Source organism: Cololabis saira, chromosome 20 (assembly GCF_033807715.1).
Source record: "Cololabis saira isolate AMF1-May2022 chromosome 20, fColSai1.1, whole genome shotgun sequence".
NCBI classification, from domain to species: domain Eukaryota; kingdom Metazoa; phylum Chordata; class Actinopteri; order Beloniformes; family Belonidae; genus Cololabis; species Cololabis saira.
The window spans coordinates 10,793,059-10,812,918 of record NC_084606.1 but is presented as its reverse complement, the minus strand read 5'-3'; the positions used below and the strand labels follow the sequence as shown (position 1 = coordinate 10,812,918).

The 19,860-nt window shown below is 46.0% G+C and overlaps 1 protein-coding gene across 1 annotated transcript; it reads left to right on the top strand.

Annotated features, from left to right (window-relative positions):
- Window positions 1-15,615: 15,615 nt before the first annotated feature.
- On the top strand, window positions 15,616-18,395 carry vgf (VGF nerve growth factor inducible). Its single transcript, XM_061710269.1, has one exon. It carries the CDS (start codon window positions 15,617-15,619, stop codon window positions 17,633-17,635), a length of 2,019 nt encoding a protein of 672 aa, XP_061566253.1. The 5' UTR covers window position 15,616; the 3' UTR covers window positions 17,636-18,395.
- Window positions 18,396-19,860: the final 1,465 nt, after the last annotated feature.

The window sequence follows — 19,860 nt, the reverse complement described above, 5'->3', positions numbered from 1 at the left end:
GAGGGTTGGCTGAGCTCCATCGATGGGCGGGATCGCCAAACCTTGTAGGTGACGATACTTCTTCTGGAGCTGAGAAACTTGGTAGCTGTACTGAGACAGGCCAAGGTGGTCACCTGTGAAGGCACCTTGTATGGGGAACCTCTTACTTGGTTGGGACGTTGGTGAAATGGTGAAGGAGACCCTTGAACCTGATAGTGTCTTGATATCCTGGCGGATATTACGGAGGGTCAGGTCTTCTGCTTGACCCTGTATTCCCAGGCGTCGTGCTGCTGAGGAAAGCAGGATGGTCCTCTCCGAACCGTCATCCAATACTGCATATGTGTGGAACACTCTGTCCTTGTAATGCAGGTTAGCTCGGACGATCTTTAGAAGCACTTGGCTATATCCATTTGGCTGATCCAGGTAGTGAGTCTCGGCTGTCGATGTGAGAGTTGGCTCATTTTCACTCCTCTGGTTGACCTCGTGCAGAACGGAGAGGTGTTTGGACTTACAAAGTCAGCACGGCTTCTTCAGGTCACAGGCAGAAGCTAGGTGAGAATGACCGCATCTCCAGCACCTTCTCTTGGCTTTATTCCAGTCCACTATCTCCCCTTTGGTTAGCTTAGCGAAGCGCTCACATTGGCTGAGGTAATGTTCTGAATCACAGTAAGGGCAGTAAATCTTACCCTTACCTTGGGGAGGGACAGGAGGCACTGCTCTGCTGGGCTTGTCAGAAGGAAGGTCTTTGGAGCTGTCTGTCCCGTGCATTACTGTAGTGACCTTTCCCTTGGACTTGTACTGTTTGGAGTCCTTCCTGTCCTTCTCGATGTTAGCTTGAATGGATGGCTCAATATCCAGGCATCTGACCTCAGCCTTCAGCCACTCCAAGAAGTCAGCGAGTGACAGCTTCATATTATCCGGGTCCTTTCTGTACTGTTGACGACGGAACCTCTCTTGCTGGTGCTTGGGGAGCCTGCTGAGGAGGCGTTTCACGTTTGAACCGCAGTGAAGTTCCTCATGGCCTTCGCCTTGGATAGTCTTCAGCATCCCGACCAGGGACTGCACCCTGATGGCAAACTCATCGAGAGCCTTATCGTCTCTGATGGGTGGTAGACGTTCCATATCCTCTATCTCCTTCAGCGCAAACTGATATGGGCATCTGTAGCGCTCATCCAGAGCCTTCAGGGCTTCAGAGTAAGGCATACTCGACTCTGCGTAAGCTAGCACTAGGCGGTGGGCCTGTGGCACCTTAACGTGCTTCAACAGAATGGCATGCTTATAATGTTCAGACTGTGAAGGATGCAGGAGGGTGCTGAGTGAAAGTCGTAGCTCTACGTATTGAGCCCAATCTTCCTTCTTGAAGTCTGGAAAGGTTGGGCCTTTTACATTGGGAGGTGCCTGCTGATATGCTGTGGGGAGATAAGGATAGGGGTTCCATTGGTAATGGTAGGGGGGATGGGCAATCTGGTGGCTGATGAGTAGCAGGATGCTGTGCAGGCTGGTATGCCGGTGTGGACGTCACACGCGCTGGGGAGGGGTATCCAGACTGTAGCACGGGCAGAGCAACTGGTCGGAGGTAAGGCAGAGGAGCGGTTTGAGCTGGAGGTGGATACCTTAACTGAGACTCCTTACTTTGTTCGTTCTTGGTAGGTAAAGCTGCGTCGTCGGTGCCATCTGGGATAGGGTAGGATGACTGTGAGCTAACTGGTGAACCAGTTCTTGACCGGCCCACTGTCTGCTGGGGTCCTTGACGTGGCCCATTGGGATGGCTAGGCTGACAATATGACGCTAGATCATGTTCACTCTCCTGCTTGACCCCCCTAAGGTCATGGTGTGGAGCAAGCGTGTGCTGAGGAGGGTGAATGGCTCGACTAAGAGGCGGGGGTAATGTCCAATGTTGCTCCTGGAGCTTCAACTCTCCTAGCCGGTGAGTCAGTTCTGCAGCTACGTTTAACTGGTCCTCAGTTTGGTAATGGTGAGGGGCGCATGCAGTGGAAAACTGTGGTTCACCTCTTCAGTCTGGTTGGGGTTGGCGGAGAGGTGTCTGATGCCGTGATGACCTCCTTGATGAATGAGCGAGGTCATGGGGGTACGTTGCTGCAGAATGGTCTCCAAAAGCTCTGTTTGCCTTTTGGCGGTCTCACTCTGTTGACATGCTGTCTCCAAAGCCTGCTGGATAATGGCGTCATGCACATTCTGGGTAGAGGAGGTGGATGAAGTGCTTCTAGCTGGACTGAGCTCCCTTCTCTCCTCTTCGTGCCTGTGCATCTGCTCTGTTCTATGCCGGCCTGTATATTCCACGTGATAGTCTTCTAGGTATCTTGGGCACTGCGTTGTGCGTTTGGGGCGCACAGGTGGTGAAGCCTTGGGACTGGTTTCCTCTCTACTGGTTGGCATATCGTTGACTCGATCCAGCTCGAAGGACCATAAATTGTAATGAAGCTCTTGGTGGTTCAGGAAAAATAGTCAACAATATGGGGTGTCTAGTCAGGACACGGGAGGCAGGAATAACCTTAAGACAGTTTATTGTGGCTTTATGGCAGTTTACACAAAAACTTTAGGAGGAATCAGAGGAATCAAATCAACACCGTACAAACGGCAACAGACTGCAAACAACAAACAGGAAGTGACGTTACCGCCAAGAGACTTAATTAGTTTAAAGTTGCTATTTACATGAAAGTTTCTTAGTCCAAGTCTTTCCTCCATCTGATTATGATTGGAGTATTGTGGTCCATCGCTGAATCCCAATCTCCACCCTCACAGACTCAATTCAATTCAATTCAATTCAATTTATAGCGTCTAATACAACAGATGTTGTCTCTAGATGCTTTCCAGAGATCCAGAACATGAACATAAACATAAACATAAACATATACATAAACATAAACATAAACCCCCGAGCAATTATTATATAAACAATGGCAGGTAAAAACTCCCATAGTGGGAGAAAAGCCTTAAGCCAAACAGTGGCAAGGAAAAACTCCCCTTTAGGGGAGTTTTTAGGGGGAGCAGACTTATGTGCGCTTCCGGGACTTGCGTAAGGGCTTAGGGCTGTCCCATTCCTAAAATCGTTAAGTGCGTGAGGGCTCCCGGCAGGCATTTTGAGCCCTTACTGCCCACTTCCCGTAAGTCTGCATCTCCGCAGACTTTTGGAAAGGGAATTACCCACAGTTCATTGCGTTGTGACATAAAAGGAGGTTACCAGGGAGAATGTAAACAAAACAGGGGGCGGAGGAAAAGAATTCATGTGCGACTGCGAGACGAAAGAAGTTCACCTGTAAGTATAAATACATAGCCCACTGGTGATTTAAATTCAGAAACTGTTGTCCCGTGATGATTTTTCAACTGCCCTATTATTTCCTTTACAAACAGGGAGCGACCAACAAACGGAGGGAAGAAAACCAAAAAAAGGACAAATGAAGTTTTGGACTTTCTTCAAGACTAAAGACAAGAAAAGAGGCTGAGGGAGCTGGAGGAAAAGGAGGAGGAGGGGAAAAGGAGAGGGATGACCAGTTATCTAAGTTAATTGAAACTTTTGGGAAGATGGTGGACAAAATGTAGTTTTCTTCATACTTTTCTTATTCATGATTTGAGGTTCAATTTCATTTGTTTTCATTTTATATTAGACAAATCCTCAGTTGACCTTGGGTGTTGAATAACCAAGACTTACTTTTCTTTAACCTGAGTACAGTGTTTGAATTAAGATTTCCTTTGTTAACAGAAATGCATACATGTAAATACTAGCAAGATAGTTTTAGATCCAACACAAACAAGTCAGGCAGTAATTTGGTTATTCATTTATTTATGACCACAAAATTTAAACAATTTCAGCAAGTTGAACAAAAACGTTGCAGTAAATAGTGATAATATAACTGAAATATTTAGCTCAGGTTACCATCAATTTATACGCTCTCTTACAAAAATGAAATGACATCATGCTCAAAATGGAAAGTAATCTTAGATGTTCATAACACAGCTGGAATATTTAACTCAGGATACCATCAGTTTACACGCTCTTACAAAAATGAAATTACTCGGCGATTGAGCCTGGCATACTGGATGTGCTGGTATGGGTAGATTGAAAGAAAGACACTACATTAACAAGGAAATACATATTGTACTGTGCGCATATTCAAATTGTGTTCTTTGTTGAATTTTATGCTCCTTTATATAGGCTACCACTTTGTTTTCAAACATCCGTAGGATGATCATTCCCAAACTTATAATACCGGTAGGTAACATTTTGATCTGACTAGGAATTTTGTAAATTGAAATGTTAAATAAAGTTTATTAAAAAAACACATTTTTTATCTGCTTTCTGCTATCCGGTTTCTGCTAAGTGCTGTCTCATTCCTATTTATACCATTTGGAGCCCTCACACCCTCTCACACTCAATCACGTGCCGCTGACATCACTGAATGTATGTGAGGGTTCAGGGCTGGAGGGTTTAGGGTGGAGATTGGGATTCAGCACATGTAAACGTAGTCAGGTGGAACGTCAGCTGAGGTGAGAACGGTTCCTGGGAGTCAGACAGCAGCAGCTGTGTGTCGTTAGCCCGTTAAGCTGTGATTGGTCAGAACTGGTCTCTGGCAACATTTAAAAACTCTCAGCTGTGCTGTCTTCTTTACTTCTGGCTTTCACTATGAAGAGTGTTGGTTTCTTCCTGAGGTTTGGTCCAGTCTTGGTTTGAAGTGAATGTTTCCAGCTGGTTCTACAAGTTTCTGATGCAGTTGTGTTCTTGTTTTTTTAATGGTTTCAGGGTTTCCCTCTGTGCGTTGTTGTTCGTGGCGTCATGTGGGATGCATTTGAAAGGTAGGCTATGATCTGCTGAGGACATAACTTTTGTAGTTGTATCACACTTGGCTTAAATAATCTGTTTTCTGTCCTGAGGATCAAAATATCACCAAGAGAGTGGTGGTGGTGGTGGTGGCGGCGGCAGTGCTGGTGGTAACGTTGCCTCCTACCAAGGAGCCTCCACAGGTCATTCGGCACCATTATTCTCCAGTGCTCCTAGAATGGTCTCTGCACCAGTACACTTCCAAGATCCTAACTCCCCTCAGCTTGTTGGCTACACAACTCCAGTAATGAGCAGCCTGGACTCGGCTGCACCTGCTATGGGATACTATGTTGGTTCTGGTTCTTCTGTGCCCTTTCAAGCAGGAGCTGTTGGTTCTGGAGCTGGTCAGTCTTGTCTACCGAATATGTAGATGCATGGTACCAGTGTTGTGGTTGGGTACTGTATCCTGACTTGTTTCTCCACAGAAACTGAGTGGGCTGTTCCTCCCCAAAGCTTGACTGAAGCAGCAGAGGATGACAGGACCATGGATGCCAGTGACCTTCTCCTCTCACCCCCTCTACCACCACTTGAATTTATCTTCCAGGCAGGAGAAGCTTCCAGTATTATGAGGGAAGCTGAACTTGGCAACTTCCAGCGGCAGACAGAAGAATTTGGCTATCTGACTGACCAACCCGGCCAAGGACAGCAGGGATTAACAAGTGTGGTGGTTCCCCGTTTGGGGTGGGCTTCTCAGCCTATCCATACTTTACCTACAACCTCCTGTATGGGTTGTACCCTCCTGGCACCCAGACTACCTTCAGCCAGCACCATGAGAAGGGCAAAGCCTACTTGACAGAGCATGCTTCGGACAACCATGGTTCTGTGCAGAAGAAAAGTCTTCCAACCTGCCTTCTAGACTTCTGCAGGAAATGCTATGTTTGTGTGGCCAATAAATATATTAACTAGTGCATGGGTTTATGTAATGCTTATTTATAGGTACAGCGATGGAGGACCTAGGCACGGTTCTGTCTATAAGTCACTGGACTGTATTGGGACCTTCTGTGTTTTAGACCAACTCCACCTAAGCTGCCCCCAGAACAAGTAGGTCTGGAAAAGGACTCTCCTTCCAGCTACAAGTTGGCGCTCTTGGTCATCACACCTGAGTTTTCAGCTAGCAGATTTACTGAAACTAGCAGTGACAAAATTCTGTAAACTGAAATTACCAATGCTAATTAGAATTATAGGTTACCAATGTATGCATCGTCTGGTGTTACCAGCCATATCTTGAGGGTGGTAGCATAGCTGTGCAGTCAAAACATGGTGGCTGCCACACGTCATTAATAAAAAAACCCCATGTTGTATATTTAAATTAAAATGCATATATGCTTTAGGTTTTTACCAAACTTGGTAATGTATATGCAGACAAAACATGGCTGCTGATTAGACCTTCACTTCCAGAAGGTTGGTGGTTAGCATGACCTCCACATTTCCAAGGCTCCTGGGGAAAGTGCCATAGCCCATTATGGGACTGTTTACAATATGACAACATTGCAAATAAAGGTTTATGTTAAGGTGGTCGGGTCGTTTGTGGGACATGGCTAAAAGGTAACTATCCCACCAGTTTGAAAGGTCACCTTTATAAACTTGCAGTTTTAATCAAACAGGAAACTGTCAGCTTGCAGTCGTGTAGCTGCACGCCAAGAGCTTCAAAAATACAGCACACTACCACAGGACTATACATGGTGTACTATCACCCTGGAGCGTCACAAGCGTGAGCAGGCAATGGTTAAAACCTTTGTTTAGTAAAGCCTATAGTTCGTGTTTAGCAAACCTCTAGTTAGTGTAAACTCTAGTGTGTTAGAGTCAGTAGTCATAACTGCTGCTAGAGAACAAGACTATAATAGTTAGTCTCAAACATAACTTCGTGGTAGATATGCTGCTATAGAGCTACGCTGCAGGGGGACACCGACATGATCCACTGGATGGCGCCCCTCAACCACCTTCTCTTTCATTTTTTATTTATAAGTATCTCAAAACCATTTTTGTCCAGACCCCCCCCCCCCCCCCAACCCCTTTTCTCTTCTGTGCATGTTTGCAGGCTGGAGCTTCAGGAGCTGCATGCTGACCTGCATCCCCCCCCTCTGATCATCCCACTTCTGCTTCGACCTGTCTGTATAGATGTCTGCTATATGCTTGCTGATATCGTGCCACCTCCTCCCCCAACCACCTCAGTGTCTGCTGTCTACATCTGTTTAGTCATCCCTGTAGTGCACCAGTTAGCCATTGTGTCTGTGTCTCTCTTTTCTCTGTTATTCATTCACTCTGTCTGTTTTCTCTTTTCCTGCTCTGTTTTTCCTTGCCACTGTTTGGCTTAAGGTTTTTCTAACTAGGGGAGTTTTTACCTGCCATTGTTTATGTTATGTTTATGTAATAATTGCTCGGGGGTCATGTCCTGGTCTCTGGAAAGATCCTAGAGACAACTTCTGTTGTAATAGACGTTATATAAATAAAATTGAATTGAACTTCTTCTAGCTCTGGTGCCCCGCTGCCGATGGACTTGACTGTTGCTTTTGACGGAGTCGACCACCATATTCTGATATCACGGTTTTTGTTGTGTGTCAGGATTACAGGTCCAGTCCTGAGGTGGTTCTGGTCTTATCTGTCTGACAGGAGTCTTTCTGTTAGTTTAGGCCAGTATTCTCCAGCTGTGTCCCCACTTAGTTATGAGGTTCCCCAAGGCTCCGTACTGGGGCCTGCTCGTTTGTCTTTTTTCTTCGTTTAAGGTCCATTTCTGAAATGCACAATATCTCTTTTCTTGTTTTGCAGACGATCTTCCGCTCTCTCTGCCAATAAGAACAGTGTCATGTTAACTTTCAGGCTCTCTTAGACTGTCTCAGCTGTGCAGTCGAGGATGAAGTCAAACTTCCTAAAGCTCAGCAAAAATAAAACAAGAATGATTTTATCTGGAAAGTCCAACCTCCTGGACGGATATGGCAGCGTTATCTGTCGGCTGCTAGCCCTGTTTCTTCATTTAAACTATTGTATCATGTTTTATTGTTCAAAGTTTAGTATTTATGTCAACATTGTTTTGACTCTGCAGTTGGTACAGAACTTCAGTCAAGTCTGTTCATTTTAAACGTGCTTCACAAAGAACTCCAAATACAATTTTTCTTAGGCTGGAACATCTGGAAAGGAAACATCAATATTGAAAGGTGAAAACAGGATTTAGAACATCTGGTGCCGTCAGTCAGCGTCTCTTTCAGGGAAGCTCTTCCATCCTTCAGCCAAGCAATGCTGCACCACCTACTGCATCCATGTGGTTGCATCTCGTAGAAGAAGAGTTCCAGGCTCGGAGGGGGACATGTCCTCCACAAGAATATGTCAGTGCATGTGTGAGAAGAGCTTCAGAGCTGTCATCTGCTCTGGTCACGTGGTTCTCTGCCGCAGGGCCGGCCCAAAGCATAAGCGAACTAAGCGGCTGCTTAGGGCCCCGTGACCACTAGGGGGCCCCCAAGAGTTAATTTTTTTTTTTTTTTTTGCGTGAGTGATGATTCATACATTATCAAAGGTATGTTATTGTACAAAAACACAATCATTAATATTATTACATAAACAATATTATGTTAGCAGACTATAGTAAACTACTGCTGGCATATTGACTACTGCCTCTCGGCTCCACTGGTGATGTGTTCATTCAACCCTGCATCGTGCACGGCACTTCCCATCTGAGGAGTAAGTTGAAGGCCCACCATGTTGCAAAAACGGACTAATCTGTCAGGAGCAGAGAAAAGAAAGAGGATGAGGATGTTTATCTAAGTTGAGTGATTTTAATTATAGTTCTAGTTTTTGTAGTACTTTGTTGTTGCAATTAATTGTTGTTGTTCCACTTCAAATTGTTGTTGCACATTGCTGTTGCAATTTTTTTTAAACCAAAAATAAAGTAGATAACGTGTTTACAGTAAATGGTTTATAAATGATCTATTTGATTATTTTGTTTCTTTTAGTAGGCCTACACTGAGTGTGTTTACATGGGAAGTTTAATTCATCTTTAATTCAGAATAAAAATTAAACCCGATTTAAAATGAGTAAAAATTACCATGTAATGAAAATGGCCATTCCGAATTAAACTTAATTCCGAAGTAAGTGGCTGGTTTATTCCGATTTTAAATCCGAATAGAATAATTCCGCGATAATGTATACACTCATTCCGCTTTAAATTAAGTCCTGTCTTTCTGCGCTGCTCGTTCCCTCGCCCGTCTGTCTCCATGACGCTTACCCGTATTTTCGCGACCATAAGGCGCACATACATTTTTTATTTATTTTTTTTTAAATGTGCCGGGCGCCTTATGAAACGGTGCGCCGTGTCTATTACCTGAATTACGGTAATGTAAGGCCGGCCACCATGAGAACGGTAAAAAGAGAAGCTGAGCTGTTTAATGCGGAAACAGAAGATGAAGACTTTTAAGGATTTGCTTGATGTGTAAAGTGAAATAAAATACAATCAAACTAAGTTTTGCTCCCGCTCTATTTTTAAATAAGCACACTTGTGTGTGTGTGTTCTGCAGCGCGTGTGTGTTTTGCATGTCGGGAACCGAGGATGCACCTGCCGTGGGGTTGTGGGCCCAGCGCGCCGCATCCCCGGGGCAGATCTGGCTGAAATGCCGGTGGTCTTTCCCCGGGAGCCCCTGCTACCAGTGCAGGCGGGTTCCTCCGGTCCCGGCCGGTCGTCACATTCCCCGGTTGAAGCCGCCTGATGCGCGCTGCTCCTCCCGACTTCCTGGTTCCCAAAGCGGGTCCGATCGAATTCTCCTAGTTCCCAGCCGCTTTGGGAGCAGGGATTTCTGGACTCCGTCCCAGGTCGGATCAGCTTCACCCGCCGAGATTTTCAGCCAAATCTGTCGGTTACAAACCCCGGTACCGGATCCCTGACATGCGCGTGTGTGTGTTTCGCGGCGCGAAACACACACATACTCATTTATGTTGTGCTTGCCTGCCACGCTGATGGACAGAAACGCCTATGGTGATTTTTAAAAGAAAAACTTTGCATAAGACGTTTCCAGCCGGAGTCATTATAACGGCGAATGAAAAGGGGTGGCTGGATGAAGGGATGATGATCAAGTGGCTGAGACAGGTCTGGAAATTCGGACTGGCGCAGCTGAATTAGCGGAGCTCTTTAATGCAGAAACAGAGGATGAGGACTTTGAAAGGTTTGATTAATGTAAAAACTGAAATAAAGTACAATCAAACTAAGTTTTACTATTTCCATGTAAACTCGAAGGAAAATAGTTTAATTCGGAATTATTTAATTCTGAATAATTAATTCCGAATTAAAAAACATCATGTAACCATGGCCAATGTAGATGACACTCAATATCACATTTAGTACTATATCACTTTAAATATTAAGTGTAAATCAACTCCAGGCAACTATAGATGGGTAAAAACCTGCCAGGCTGACAATAGGATGATGGAAACAACACTGCTGCAACTGTGCAGCTCTTTGACCTTTTATCTGTTGCTTCTCTGTGTGGCCAGTAGGGGCAGTTAGTGACTTTGCGAAATATCAATTGAAAGATTTTTCTGCGAGTTTGTTAATCTGTCGTCTGCTTCCATGGTCTTAATCACTTTGGATTACAATCTAACTACAACAAAAAGTTCTTACATCTAGTTTTACAAGTGTATTTGTAATGACAGGGAAGAACATGAAATAAGTTTATAGTGGGTGTGTCAATGATCAATAATCAGTATTATTGGCAGTAATAGAGGCCCCCAAAATCTAATTTTGCTTAGGGCCCCATGGAGGCTTGGGCCGGTGTTCTGCCATTCCTTGCTACCTGGCGAGAAATGCTACTTTGTGGTTCTGCGCACGCGCACAGTCGACTTATGGTTGAAGGCCTAGAAAGTATTAAAAAAAACATTAGAGGTGGTGACAAATGAAAGCCACTATCTATCCAGGTTTAAATGGAGACATTGATTTCAGTCCTTTTTTGTAACTTTTTTTCATTACAGATAGTGTTCTTTCTTCTCCTAGTTCCAGTATTTAATTGTTTAACAATTGGTGGAGCCATTTATTGGTCATGATCTGTTATTTCTCTTGTTTACATTTGTCCGCCCACCTACCCAGGTGATTTCAATCATCCCATTTAAGGAGAATAAATGTGTTGATTGTCCTGAGGAAGGCTGTGGCCGAAACACGTGGGCTGTAACCTATGGAGGATTTTTTGTGCCAAAATTAAATAAATAAATACATCATTAAAAAATTAAAATGGGAATTAAATATATCATTAATTAATTAAATGCGTCATTAATTAATTAAAATTAGAATGAAATATGTCATTAATTAAAATACAATTCATTTTAAGTAAAATATATATTTATTATTTCAGCATTTAATTAATTAATGACACATTTAATTAATGATTTCATGTTGCGTGTGAATCATGAAATGTAAAACTGCATTTAATTAATTAATGACACATTTAATTAATTAATGATATATTTCATTCCCATTTTAATTAATTAATGATGTATTTATTTTTTTAATTTTGGCACAAAAAATCCTCCATAACCCACTTTTCTAATCTTCTACATGAAATAGCCATTTCTAATAAAGGCTTTTTATATTTGAAAAAGAGTGCCTTGGATTTTTCTTCTTTTTTGATAATATGGGATGTTGAGTATTTGATCCTTCAAAATACACTAACCATGACATGAATTGCATTACACTTTGTGAACATTATACGATAAAGAGAAAAAAAAACAATTCTATGGCTTTATTTGATATTCATTCAGTCATTCGCCTTTATTTAGCCAGGCAGGTCATTAATAAACACATTCTTATTTACAATAACGGCCTGGCAAGCGACAAGGCCCACTTGGGGGAAAAGGAAGTGGTTTAGAGAATAAAACACAGTAAAATATAGCTCTGCAAAGGTAGAAAACCATTAGGTAGCATTTTTTGGCAAAGCAGCAGAAATGGTCAGAACAGCGGCCCTGCTCTGCAGTGGCGCCAAGATGCCAGTTCATTCAGCAGCTTCTGTTCATTCAGCATCTGCTGCCATCAGGGAGGAGGAGGAGGAGCAGGAGGAGGAAGGTGAGGGAGGGAAAGTCTTATGAATGAAGCCCAGGCTGCTGACGTCAATGGGGACTGCTTGACGCAGGTGTCACGTGTTATTTGGGGGGGAGAGTCTGAGCACTGTGGTCCAGGGCGCAGAAACACACGATCCCGGAGCTGGACGGAGGAGAGCCAGCGACCATCATCTGCAGCATCAGTGAGGACATAGTTATCATCAGCAGCAGCAGCAGCATCAGCATCAGCATCAGCAGCAGCAGCAGCAGCAGCAGCAGCAGCATCAGCATCAGCAGCAGCAGCGGGGATTCCTGCAGCTGCGTGACGCGGAGGGGAACCTGGGATCCCCGCAGCTCCCACTCAGCTGCGACAGTAAGTCCTGCTGGTTCTCCACATGTGGATAAGTTCTGGGTCCGACTTTAATCTGAGCGGATCTGCGCTCCTCCTCAGAGCCCGGATCCGCTCGTTTAAAGTCAGTCCCGACATCTTCATCATCCCCCCCTCATCCTCCTCATCCCCGTCGGTCTGAATGAGATGATGATGCTGATGATGCTGTCAGTGAAGCGCGCTCCCGTCCCCCCGCCGTCTGGGGGGTGCGCGCTCGGGCCGTTTCAGCCCAGATGTGACGAGCTGGGTCCGAGCATCCCCTGAAACCTGCTGCAGAAGAGGCTCTCTCTCTGGATCTGGCTCTGGAGGGAAGTTCCTGATCATTCAATTCAATTGAATTGAATCATTTTCTGAGAAGCAGTTTCAGCGCAGTGTTTCCAGAGACTTGAAATAAAGCCAACCATTTTATGATCAATAATAGAATAAAATAAACCCCTTTTCAATAATAAAATAAAATAAAAGCCTTTTTATGATCAATAAGGAAATACAATCAAACTGCAGGTTTTTCTTCTGCAGGATCATGTTTCCACGGTTCAACACGTTCCATGTCATACAGATGAATGCAGGTTGTTGTGACTCCACAGAGCAGCGCATCCACCTCCACCCCCCTCCCACCATCATCAGCCGTATCAAACAGACCTGAAACGCCCAACTACTGGCGGTGAACTGCAAGCACAGGCGACTGTGGGAAGAAAGAAAAAAAAGGGAGAAAGGAGAATTTTTTTCAGATCTTGATTGATCAGGTCTGAATAACTGGGGCAGATTAGAAGCTTAGGAGCAGGTCTGATGAGTGCAGGTTGTTGTGACTATAGAGCAGTGCATCCCAAAGCCATGCAGAGGCATGAAACAAACACCTTGTCTGACACGAGAATCAAACTTAGAACACGAAGAAATCTCAATTCAAACCTCATGTAAGCTTACTAATGGGCAGAAAGTTGATAGATTTCAAGATGAAATAGAAATATGATGATCAGAAAAATGGAGGTCTGGACCTTTATTAGCGTTTCCAAAGTCCCAGAAATCAGGCTGCACAGCTGGGTACTTTACAGGGAAGAAAAACTGGTTAAACTGAAGTTAGTTAGTTATTTCCTTCCACCCATCCATCCATCAAACGATCCCAAGTTCCATCATTACACCCGCTCTCTGCCGCCCTCTGGTGTTCAGTGCGATGCTCCACAGACGTGAGTTGTCATGTGAAGAGGACTCCTCACTTTGGGTTTTAGTTCAGACTATGGATAGAACCATAAGTTCTCTTCCAGAGTGTAGGCTGTAAAAGGAGAGCTGGACACACCCCTGTGACGTCACTCGTCAGGCTGGGGGAAGACAGGTGACATGAAGTTTTAGTGGGGACAATCACATGTCCTGCTGCAGCAACATTGGACCCGTTACAGTCGTGCAAACATCACCATGACTGACTGCAGGTCCCAGCAGAAGAGTCCAGAGCTGATCCATTGAGGCTCTCAGCTCTATAAGCAGATTAATGCCGGAGGAGCTGAAGCGCTGCTGGCGAGCACCTGCAATACGTGGAAAAATAAACTACACAACAAAAGGAATTTTCCTTAAAATATGAATGATTACATTCTGTTAATCTTTATTCACAACTTAACACAGTGACAGGTAGGGATGGGATTTGATGAGATTTTTTTACGATTCCAATTCCATTTTCGATTCTACTTAACGATTCAGTTCTTTATCAATCCCCTTATCGATTCTCATTTGGGGGAAAAAGGAAAGTTACCTAGTAGTTACCTGCAGTATTATTAGCCAAGGACATGCTAACGTTGCTGCTGCTGGGTTGACAACTACTGACGTTGGTCCGGAGCAGATCGAAAACACGACATTCATTGATTGTTATTGCATGCTGTGTGTGCAAATGTTTTTGCATGTTGATAGTATTTCCTCCCTTTGACAAAATATTAATTTGGCAAGTATTGCAAGTTGCCCTGTTGTCGTCTTTTTTACTGAATGTAACGTAACCAGACTTTCGAGCGTTTGTATCACTTGGGCGCCATGTTTACTATTGACTGCTGGCTTACGCACGACTGGAATCAAAAAGGGAATCGTTTGTAAAACTTGCAAACGATTCCAAGGAATTAAAACACTGGGAATCGGTTCTGAACCAGAACCGGTTCTTGATTCCCATCCCTAGCGGCAGGTAACCAAAAGTCCGCCTAATAAACATAAATCTGATGCTGTATTTCATTTTATCTGATGAGGTTCATAAACATCCCCCGAACAGTTGTCACGGAAAGTTTATCTGTATAAAATGCTTCATGTACGAGACAGTTCAAAGTGGTTTACCTGAGAGCTACAACTGAGAGTTTCAGCAGCCCTGATGCATTCTGGGTGTTTGTTCCACAGGTGGGGAGCATAAAAGCTGAAAGCCGCCTCACCGTGTTTGGTTCTAACTTTGGGTACAGAAAGTAGGCGTGACCCTGGCGATCTGAGGGTTCTGGTTGGTTCATCATGGACCAGGAGATCAGAGATGTGTTTTGGTCCGAAAACATTCAGAGATTTATAAACCAAGATTTTATAACTGGACTAATATGGTCCACTCTCTTGGTCTCAGTGAGGACTCGGGTCTCTTGGTCTCAGTAAGGACTTGACAGATTTTTCTGCCAGTATCTTAAGTGTTTCTGTTTCCTCCCTTGACCTGGTAACAACTTTCGATAGGGCAAAATGTCAAGCTACCATAAACGTTCAACGTGAGTAAAGAGGTCCACAAGGCTGCTGGGTGGAGGTAAATAAGCATTGTGCAGAGAAGAGAGAATGGTTGATGGTAGGGAACGGCATTTCTTTGAGGTGGTGGTATTTTTTCTTTAGAGCATACTGGGTACGAGTGACTTACCAGAGCTAACTCCATGGCTGGAAAGGCATGCTGTATCTGGTAGTTGTGATTGGGTCCGGTAGGAGGGGATACTGGGAATGACACGGAGGCACCATGGATGATACAGATGTCTTGCGGTACAGTGCGGAGGGGTAAGTCCTCTCAACTCCCGTGGAAACGTAGGGCTTGAGTTGCAATCCTAAAATAGAATAGTGCGTTCTGATCCGTCATCAAGTACAGCATAAGTATCGACTGATGAATTTCCATTTCTCAGCATTACATCAATGACTTTGAGCAGTTCTTTGTGGCTTTGTGAGCGTTACCATGAATGGTTGAGAGGCCTTTATGTGCATTTGCATTTGTCTTGAAATTGCTTTGATGTATTTCTGCACCTCTACCTCATCTTTACAGATGCAATGAAGACGTGTCTAGGCTCCTAAATGTAAAAAACTTCTAAAAGAATCCAGAAAAAGCTGTTTGTGGTGTTTAATGATTAACAGTCATTGAATATTGACCCTCTGCTGTCCCCTGTTCCTCTTACAGACGTCCCTCTCGGTGGTCCCTGCTCTCTGCGGCCATGATGGGACCCCATCACGCCTCAAGTGGCCTTACCCTCCTGGTCCTCGTCACATCGGCTTCTTTCCTCCATCTGTCCGCATCCAGTCCTCTCAGCAACCACGAAGATGGAGATGATCCACATGACGGTGCCCTCCCAGGACCTGCAGAGTCTGGAAACGGCGGGGTGGACGAAAGGTCGTCCATCCAGAGGGAGCAGGCAGAGGATGAGGAGGAGCTCTTCAAAGACGTTGATCCCAGAAAACTAGCTGCCGTTTTACTGGAGGCACTCAATCGCTCACAGGTGGAGAGGAGGATGGAGGAAGATGGGCGCGATGACGCGGAAGAAGAGACAAAGGCTGAGAGAAGGGAGGTTCAAAAAGACGAGGTCTCCCAGGAGAGAGTGGACAGGCACAGAGATGGACGGCAGGAGTTGGAGCTGCTGATGGCTTCGCAGGCCAAGGACAGAGATGAGGAAGAGGAGCGGAGGAAAGCGCTGGAGGAGGAGGAGAAGTTAACCGAGAGGGTGACCAGTCATACCACCAGCCAGATGGTCCAGACCCGAACGGAGCAGAACCCAAACACCTCAGCTGGAGCAGCAGAACGCGGAGCTACCCAACAACCAGGACCGACCAACCCAGAGGAAGAGGAGGAGCAGCTCAGCCCCGAGGAGCTGAAGAGTCTGGAGACCATGATGAAGGAGTTTCCCCGTCTGAATGCAAAAAGGGATGAGGGTTTGGAGCAGAAGCAGAGAGAGAGCAGAGCCTTCAGCAGCTTCAACGACATCAACCCCAGCCTGAAGGGCAGCGAGCTCGCCTGGTCCAAGAAGAAGCTCAAGTGGCAGGAGGAGACGCAGAAGGCCCTGCACTTCCCCCTGTTCCCAGGAGGCCGTGCCGAGGAAGGGAGGTACACAGCACCACCTCAGCCTCCCGCGGACCAGGAGGTGACGGGAGGCAATGACCTGGAGGAGGACGAGGACGAGCCGGCGCTCAGTCCGGAGGAGGAGGAAGCTCAAGCTCGAGAGGAGCAGGAGGAGATGATTAGGCAAGCGGCGGAGGCGCGGAAGGCCAAGATGGAAGAGGAGAAGCTGGCCGACATCGCCTCAGACATGTTGCTGCGCTACATGGGCAAGCAGAACCACGGCAACCGGAAGTTCAGCCCGGCTGGGTCCAGTGCTGCGGAGGACAAGAGGTCTGACGAGGAGCAGGAGCTCGCCGAGGAGAACGACATCGATCCTCAGACCATCGACAAGCTGATCGAAATCTCCAGCAAGCTGCACCTCCCCGCCGACGACGTGGTGGACATCATCACCGACGTGGAGAAGAAGAAAAGGAAGGATGTCCCGCCGGAGGTGATGTCCCTCTGGCAGCACCCTCCCCCCATCTCTCCTCTCTCCTCCTCCTTTTTTCCAACCAATCAAAATGCCATCCCTGTCTCCCGGCAACCGTCTCCTGATGCTAATGTCCTCAAGACCTGGTTCCAGGACAGGCACACACCTAAACCAGAGGATTTCCAGAATAAACTTCCCAAACCTCTGTTAGCCAGTCTTAGTTTCTGGCCCAAAGCAAAGCCTCTGCTGGTCAAACAGGACCGCCGGCTCAAATCCTCCCGGCCCGTTTGGACCGGATACCCCTTTTACCCCTACACCTACCCCTCTTTCCCACAGAGGAACCCCCTCCCGGACTACTACCCCGTCTATCTTCCTCCCGTCCGCAGGCCCAAACACCGCTACTTCATCCCGAAACCCGCCCCTCCCCTCAGCAATTTTATGGATGACTCCTTCACTTTGTCCCCCAATAGGCGGTACCACAGCTGGGTCCCGCCCCAGCTCCGGAAACCCCCCGCAGGCCTCCAGCGCAAGCCTTTCCACAGCAGGTACCCCATCTCCAAGGCATGGCCGCCCCCCCAAAGTCTGATCCCAGCTAGACAGAGGCCGTTTTCTGAGCCGGCGGTCAGACCTTCGGGGTCCAGGATCAAAGATGAAGAGCTGGAGAAGTTGATACAGCTGCTCCTCATGGAGAGACCCCAGAGGATGGACTGAAGGAGGGGCAGGAGGACTGAGAGAACAAGCGGGATGAAAAGAGGGGAAACTTCTTATTTTGTTGGGTCATGTTTTATTTGATTTAAGCGTGTTTTTTTCTTACTTGGACTGCTTGTGATTTCAACGTGCATGTACAGAGGACTGTCGGAGATGAGCACGATGAACGGGTCCATTGGAAAGCTTAATTTCACGCTAAAGTATCCCAGCATTCTCAGTTTGGACATTTCCCAATGCCAGTAAAACAGGATGAGTGGGATGAATGCGTCCATCGAAGGTTTGATGGCTGATCAAAGCCTTCAGGGACATCTGGGCTGGCATGTGTGGGGGACACCCAACACCTCAGCTGGACCTCTGGTGTCCCACACCAGCCGGTGGTCCGTTGTGCAGTGGCCAGTTCAGGGGTGGAATTGTTCTTGGGGTTCTGTTGAGTCCGACCAATCAGGTCCTTCCTCTCCGGACCGGGAAGATCTTTGTGTTTAGTTCTGTTGATGTGTGAAGTTGACAACACTCCAAATCAGAGAACAGGCTGGGAAACAATTGGCGCTTTTCCACTAGTACCTACTCAGCCCAACTCGACTCCACTTGCCCTTGTTTCTTTTCAATACCCAGATCAGAAGTAGGCGGGTTGGAGCGTGGCGTCCTCGTGGCCCCATCTAGCTCTCTCTGGATATTTTCCTCAGCCACCAGGTTTAAGAAGGTCTCCACCTCGGAATTTGACCATGGAACAGATTTCTGTGCTGCCATTGTTCGTCGAAAAAAATGAACATCCTGACTCAGACGTCTGACTCTAACCCCCCCGACCAATCGGTGGCCTGTAGTGTGAAGACGTCAGATGCAGCCCGACTCAGCCGCTTAGAACCTCGGCAGAGGAGTTACAGAAAAAGTATCTACTCGGCACATTAGACCCCAAGTGGAAAAGCACCAAACCGAGTGGAGGTGAGTGGGGCTGAGTAGGTACTAGTGGAAAAGCGCCAAATGTGACCTCCAGTCACTTTGACTTTCTTTGCAGACGGTATAAAACCAAGATATTTCATGTGTTTTCCCATCAGCTTGGTTCCTCCCAGAAGCCTCTGAGCCCAGACATGTCAATGCTGCTTCGCAAGACTAATAAAAGGCTGCTTTCTTTTTACACAGTAGAGTTTTAATTGTCATGAGTGCATCAATCTTTGTGCTGACAAAGGTTTCCATGGTAACCGGTCTCCATATGGTCCTATCAGCTGCCGATGGACTTTGGTTCTTGGTGCAGTTTCATGTGCAGGATCAAAGATCAGTTGAGACATAAAGAAATATGCAAATCCCTTCCAAGGTGTCCTCAAAGACATACCAATGGTTTTCTAACCAAGTAGAGATATTTAGTCCATCTTTGGACTAAAGTGGAAGTCTTTAGCCCATCTTTGGACTAAAGTGGAGGTCTTTAGCCCATGTTTGGACTAAAGTGGATGTCTTTAGCCCATCTTTGGACTAAAGTGGAAGTCTTTAGCCCATCTTTGGACTAAAGTGGAAGTCTTTAGCCCATCTTTGGACTAAAGTGGAGGTCTTTAGCCCATGTTTGGACTAAAGTGGATGTCTTTAGTCCATCTTTGGACTAAAGTGGAGGTATTTACCCCATCTTTGGACTAAAGTGGAGGTATTTAGCCCATCTTTGGACTAAAGTGGATGTCTTTAGTCCATCTTTGGACTAAAGTGGATGTCTTTAGTCCATCTTTGGACTAAAGTGGAGGTCTTTAGCCCATCTTTTCTCCTCAAAGAAAAGCAGCTTCAACGACGGATGCACCAGATCATGGCCACAGTCACCCTTCTGAAATAACATGCGCTTATTTGACGTCTTTACTGGGACTAAAATATCAGCACTACATATTTGTGTGTGACAGTGTGTGAGTGTGTGTTGTAGGTCTGAAATGCAACTGGATGAACATGAACACAAGCTGAAGCTGACGTGACAAAAACATGAAATATCTTGGTTTCACACTGCAGAGAAATAAAAGTTGAACTAAGTGTTTCTACTCCTGATTCGTTCTGATCCGAGGGGACTGGAACATGTTCTCTCTAGAAACCAATGCAAGGGTTTTGTTTCCTTCAACATGAACAGCAGCTTTGCAGCAGAAGTCCTCCCACGTCCAGCGAACCGCTGAGCGTGAGCCTGAAGCCCCAGAGAGAAGCCTGTTTGATGGAAGGGCACTGGATAACCACTCGCTGACTCATTCTCTTGCATCACTTCATGCAGC